This window comes from Trachinotus anak, unplaced genomic scaffold (genome assembly GCF_046630095.1).
Source record: "Trachinotus anak isolate AG129_WGS33_773 ecotype Australia unplaced genomic scaffold, CSIRO_AGI_Tana_v1 ptg000004l, whole genome shotgun sequence".
In the NCBI taxonomy this organism is placed as follows: Eukaryota; Metazoa; Chordata; class Actinopteri; order Carangiformes; family Carangidae; genus Trachinotus; species Trachinotus anak.
This window is the reverse complement of record NW_027273855.1, coordinates 9484139-9490301: the sequence shown is the minus strand read 5'-3', so window position 1 is coordinate 9490301 and position 6163 is coordinate 9484139. Positions and strand designations below refer to the sequence as shown.

Below are 6163 nucleotides of genomic sequence, written 5' to 3'. Positions count from 1 at the left end.
TCCAATGTTTTGTTCTTAGCCATTCTTGGGTGATTTTAGCTGTGTGTTTTGGGTCATCATCCTGTTGGAGGACCCATGACCTGCGACTGAGACCAAGCTTTCTGACACTGGGCAGCACATTTTGCTCCAGAATGCCTTGATAGTCTTGAGATTTCATTGTACCCTGCACAGATTCAAGACACCCTGTGCCAGAAGCAGCGAAGCAGCCCCAGAACATAACCGAGCCTCGTCCATGTTTCACAGTAGGTACAGTGTTCTTTTCTTTGTATGCTTCATTTTTGCGTCTGTGAACATAGATCTGATGTGACTTGCCAAAAAGATCAATTTTTGTCTCATCTGTCCAAAGGACATTCTCCCAGAAGCTTTGTGGCTTGTCAATATGCATTTTGGCAAATTCCAGTCTCGCTTTTTTATGATTTGCTTTCAACAGTGGTGTCCTCAGTCATCTTCCGTGAAGTCCACTTTGGCTCAAACAGCGACTGATGGTGCGATCTGACACTGATGTACCTTGACCTTGGAGTTCACCTCTAATCTCTTTGGAAGTTGTTCTGGGCTCTTTGGTTACCATTCGTATTATCCCTCTCTTCAATTTGTCATCAATTTTCCTCTTGCGGTCACATCCAGGGAGGTTGGCTACAGTCCCGTGGACCTTAAACTTCTGAATAATATGTGCAACTGTAGTCACAGGGACATCAAGCTGCTTGGAGATGGTCCAAGGGCACTCCATATCATTTGGGTCTACATAATTTGATTACTTACAAATTTGTTAGAAATTTGCACCATTGAAATAGATTATCAGCTATGAAGGTTCCTCCATTCTCCACCTTATGGTTCTTTTCTTGTAGAAGTAAAATCTAGTCATAACACCTTAATTGTTTTAGTTTACACACGTTGTCATTTGTTGTAAAACTGTCAATTACTTAACAAAGAAAATCTCGAGCAAGGTAGTGTTATTCCATCACAGGAGAACTGTTAAGCCGCACCCAGCAGTCATTCTCATAATCGATTGATTGTTAAGTGTGTAAGATATCAGATAATAGTGATAAACAACACGTTAACACATTGCTCGTTAATTGGGTTAAAACTAAACGGATAAATGGGAGCTTTTAAGTTGAAGGTTCAGTACCGGAAATGTCCTACTTTTAAGTTAATGGTGATTGGCTGGTTTGGCGCGGGCGCTGTGAGTGTCTTGGCGGAGGAACTACATGAACTACCCAGACGTTCCCTGTTACCTGCTGCAGAAGCGTCTTTCTCAGTTACAGTGCCACAGTCCTGAACAACATCCCTGATAGGTGGAAAACATGCCTCGGGTTTATATTGGACGACTGAGCTACCATGTCCGCGAAAAAGACATTCAACGATTTTTCAGCGGATACGGGAAACTCATGGAAATCGATTTAAAAAACGGGTGAGTTTCGGTGGATAGCTAACGTTTCCTAGCACTAATGTTAACCTCTCATGTTACGGACGTCAATTTCGACACAGGAACATTTCACGGTATGAAGCAAATGTGTGTGTGTGTATATCTTTCCCGTAAAGTCAGCTTGTTAAGTTGACTCCGTAAGTGTGTGAGAGCTTACCACAACAGACTAAATTATCCTTCATTTCTTGAACTTTGGTCTTGCTCGTGTGGCAAATGTCGCATGGCCAACATGGCGTCTTTGTGTTTGTTTCAGCGCTGAGCTAGCGGGCCTAGCTATCCCTACCAAGCCAGCTAGCTCAGAGCGAATTAACAGCGAGTTAACTGGATGTGATTGAAACCCGTTCCTTGTTACTTAAATTTTAACCCATATTTAAACTCTGTTTCCCTTTAAGGTATGGATTTGTGGAGTTCGAGGATAACCGGGATGCCGATGATGCCGTATACGAGCTGAATGGGAAAGAGCTGTGCGGGGAGCGGGTGATCGTCGAACATGCCCGGGGTCCGCGGCGAGACCGAGATGGCTACGGTGGGGGTTACTGGGGTGGTGGGCGCAGTAAGTGCAGTCTAATACAAGATACCCTCTCTTCCCATTCCCCTTGGGGTGAGGTGTCGATGTGGACTGCACAGAGAGCTGTTTTATTGATTCATGCAGGCGCTGTTGTCAGGCTTGGAGCTTAAGTTTTACAGATATTTAACCTTTTCAGTTGACATATTTGTCAGGTACACTGTCGCGACGTATAGCCAACCAAACCGTGTATCATGTTAATGTATTACCTGACTGTACGTTTATTATGTCTCAGATTGCATGCAAACTTTCATAGTTAAAATAATATAAGTGGTACATCAGATTTATTACTGTATGCATTAGCATGACTACATGGAGAAGTTCAGGGCTTATTCTATACCTACATTCTACTTGTTCAGGGAATCCAATTTCTTTTTTTTCCCTCAATCTCACCCTGCTGAACAGTTGAACTCAGTTTTGATCATCAAGGGTTGGTGACCTGCAGGTTTTTGCTCCTCCCCTGTGAGCCGCACCTGACTGGTCTGTGGTTCATTATTGGGAATGAACAAAAAATTGCAAGTCAGACCCTTCAAACAGCAGATCTCTGTCTAGGCCGTAGAGTTGGCATTAGCTAAAATTACTTGAAAGCAGAGATTTCTTTTCACGGTTTGCAGAGTGCTCTTAGGTGATAATTATGTTTTTTGGTGAGTTGTGTTTTTGAAGGTGTGAATATCCAAATTTGTTGTTTGCACCATAGGAGAAAGCTAATCACAAATAAACCTAGCTAGTGTAGTTCTAGCTTAATCATTAAGACCAGACTAACGTTCTCTTGTGAAATGTGTATTTTTTAACTTTGGTATATATTTTTATATTCAACATTAACAAAAGTCCTTGATGTTTCAATTTGAAAGAGTCCAGTTGCGGGCTGAGGCTGAGAGTCCATTGAGGCTAAAGATGACTGGCTAAGATGACTGCCTGTCCCGTTTGGCCTTGGCTTTCACCTTACAATGTGTGTGTGACCTTTGCCCCCCCTTGATCCTTGGCTGACCTAACCGGAAGCCATGATGACAGCAGCCTTTTGCCAATAGACCAGGGGTGATGGTGAGGATTGCCATTGGTTTTTATGTTGACAGCAAACATACGTGGCTCGGCTCTAGTAAAGAACTTACAATCAAAAGAAATGTTGTAAGTGGAAAACTGGTTAACAACAAAATTCCAGACTGACATCCAGTCAAATAAAAAATACCAAAAGACTGGTGTATGTGTTTCTCTACACCGTTCTTTCTCAATTTGATTGAACAGTGTCCTTGACCGCAACCTATGTGGATGCTTCCTTTCTGTTTGTGTTACAGGTTTCAGAGGTCTTGAAAGAACATCACTGTCCATTTGTTTATGCAGCTAAAGCATCACAGTGTGATGTACTGAAGTAAGACAGGCTTTGTATTGCCGGAAACAGATGCAGTGGTGTTCTTTGCATCAGAGAACAACTTCGAAATGCTGAACAATACAAACTTTAAAGAGCTCATGCAGTGGCTTTAGATCACTTGTCTGAATCTTTGTTTGAAAATGGGATCAGAGGGACTTCTTTCATTATTACGTTCAAATTTTTACCCCCTTGGACCTTTATCTGGAAGTCAATGCCTTGTGTTCATTTAATAACCCAGACCAATAGTTTTTTGTGTCTTGGCCATTTTAGTAATTTCTAACTTTTTCAAATGTGCTGTTGTTTTTAAAGGTAGCGGTTACAGCAGCCGGAGCCGCTCTGGTAGGGATAAGTATGGACCCCCAGTCCGTACTGAGTACCGTCTCATTGTGGAGAACTTGTCCAGTCGCTGCAGTTGGCAGGACCTCAAGGTACACGTTTGAGCACATGCAATCGTTTTTCTTCAATTTGGTTAACTGTGGTGAATCATCATGATTAACACCGCTTAAACTGTCTGATTATTTTATTGTATTTCTTGCCACATTTTCTGTGTCCACCAGGACTTCATGCGTCAGGCAGGGGAGGTGACCTATGCAGATGCCCATAAGGAACGCACCAACGAGGGAGTGATTGAGTTTCGATCTCACTCAGACATGAAGAGGGCTCTGGACAAGCTCGACGGTACAGACATCAATGGGCGGAAGATTCGTCTGGTAGAGGACCGGCCTCGCAGGCGAAGATCCTACTCTGGCAGCCGCTCCAGGTAGGAACACTGCACCACTGAATAAGTTATTTTTTACTTTAAACTTGCTATATGAAACATACTCGCTAAACCGCTTTTACAAACTCGCATAACAGAATAACAGATCTAGGGCAAAAATTGGCTGTAAGTCTGGTTTATAAGGTTTGGGCTGTCATCCTCAGATCTCGTAGTCGCCGCCGCTCCCGCAGTAGGAGCCGCAGAAGCCACAGGAGCAGGAGCTCCCGGAGTCGCTCCAGATCCCACTCGAGGTGAGGGTGTGCATGGTTTAGGGAAATTAAGAATTAAATACAGATTGGAGTTCAAGTTAAAGTACTGACATAGATAAATGAATTTGGTCCTGTGCCAGTAATTGAACTTTTGTTTTTGTTTTTTTAATCATAACTTCAAAACATGAGGTAAAGCACAAGCGTGTCTTGTATTCCTTACAGGTCTCGTTCCCGTAGCAACAAGAGACGTCATCATTCCCGTTCAAGATCTGGAAGGAAGTCTCGCTCTAAGTCAGGAGAAGGCAAATCGCATTCTCGCAATCGCAGGTCACATTCTCGATCCCGCAAATCCAAATCTCGTTCATGCTCCCGCAAGTCCAGATCTCATTCGGCTGACCGGAAATCCAAGTCCCGTTCAAAGAGCCGCTCTAAGGTAAAGTCTGAGCGAGATTCTCGCAGTCAATCTAAGGAGATGTCTGGTGACAAGAAGTCCCGCAGCCGCTCAGCTTCCCCAGTAGAGAATGGGAAGGAGGAGCATGTTGCCAAATCTGCCTCCCGCTCCCTGTCCCCAGAGGGAGATGACCACCGGTCCAAGTCGCGGGAAAAACGCTCAGCCTCCCGCTCAAAGTCTGGCTCAAGATCTGGCTCACGGTCTAGATCAGCTTCTCAGGATTAGTTGATTTAAAGAAAGAGTTGTTTGTCTCTTTGTTGAGCTCGAGCCCTGTGCTGTACATAATGATCAGTGTTATCATACTGGCTTACGCTTCCTGATTTGTCTACTTTTCTCCTTTGAGTGTGCAACTGTCTAAACATTTTTTGATGCAGTTTTATTAGAGGATGCACAAACAATGATAGGGCTATTTTTTGGAATCATTGGGTTTCGAATCATTTGTCTCCCAGAAATTCAACTTGTTATACCACTGTTAAAATGAAAAGCTGTCAATAGCTTAGTCCAAATTAAGTTGTCTTTATTGGACATAAATCGTCTCAGTTCACAGCAGATCTTTTTTGGTTGATTCAATTTACTATTCATGTCTGCATCATCTGTCGGGCATTGTTTGATAAAATTCTGAGTCATACTCATTCAAACTGCAGGGCTGTAGGAGAAAAGTAGCGTATGGCTGCAGCATTGGAGTGCTGTCCCTTTTGATCTGCACTCTCAATACTTGGTTTTCAAAGAATTATCAATCTTGGTGTTGCAGCACTCAAATGCACAGTAGGATGCACGAGCTTGCACTGCAGAAGTGCATATTTACAAGAAAATGGTAAAGGTTTGTATTTCATGTTCAAACAACTTACATTGTAGGCAGACTACTATGATCCCTTTTTAACCTCTTGTACATAGACCTTGTCATCAGCATCTAAAACTGATTTATTGCTTTTTTTTCCTGTAACCTTGAGCAGGTCATTTTGTGGAAGACCACTTTTTTTCTTTTTGATCTTTGGAATTTAGGGTTGACCTTCAAGGCCTCGAATGCAGTGTCAAGTTTTCCTGCTTTGTTCTGATTGCAACCTTTTCAAGAGATAAGGGTTTGTCAAGTCTTTGCTGGTTTTTTTTTGTACTTGAACGGTACATTGGTTCTCTGGAGGGTCTGCTTGTGGATTTATAACAAAACGAACATCGTAAGACCTAACTGAATGCAGCCCCTATCCATCTTGTGGAACAGATTCATATTTTTTCTCCATACAAATGAGATCTAATAGATTTTTCTTTTTTTATATTGTATGTTCAATTAAAGATCTTAATGAAAAATATTGGCGTGTGATGTTTTTGTGTCAGCTTTGCTGAAGCCTTGATTGCAGTATCTGCATGACCTATATCCTGCTAATTATATAATAAATG

At 42.5% G+C, this 6163-nt stretch overlaps 1 protein-coding gene across 2 annotated transcripts; it reads left to right on the top strand.

The window, feature by feature from the left end:
• The first annotated feature begins 1188 nt into the window (after positions 1–1188).
• On the top strand, positions 1189–6075 carry LOC139620305 (serine/arginine-rich splicing factor 6-like). 2 transcript variants are annotated; one of them, XM_071475675.1, is made up of 6 exons: positions 1189–1408; positions 1816–1949; positions 3664–3782; positions 3912–4114; positions 4276–4362; positions 4543–6075. In XM_071475675.1, the coding sequence occupies exons 1-6, from the start codon at positions 1302–1304 to the stop codon at positions 4994–4996; spliced, it is 1104 nt and encodes a 367-aa protein (XP_071331776.1). In that variant the 5' UTR covers positions 1189–1301; the 3' UTR covers positions 4997–6075. The 2 variants fall into 2 exon arrangements, with proteins under 2 accessions (XP_071331776.1, XP_071331775.1); XM_071475674.1 differs by having other exon boundaries at positions 1198–1408; positions 1816–1976.
• Positions 6076–6163: the final 88 nt, after the last annotated feature.

Bases quoted from the DNA above. Each gene is read 5' to 3' on its own strand.
- LOC139620305 (XM_071475674.1), top strand. From the start codon at position 1,302: ATGCCTCGGGTTTATATTGGACGACTGAGCTACCATGTCCGCGAAAAA. The intron at 3,783-3,911 runs GTACACGTTTGA...TGTGTCCACCAG, and splicing joins GCAGTTGGCAGGACCTCAAG to GACTTCATGCGTCAGGCAGG. The intron at 4,363-4,542 runs GTGAGGGTGTGC...TATTCCTTACAG, and splicing joins CGCTCCAGATCCCACTCGAG to GTCTCGTTCCCGTAGCAACA.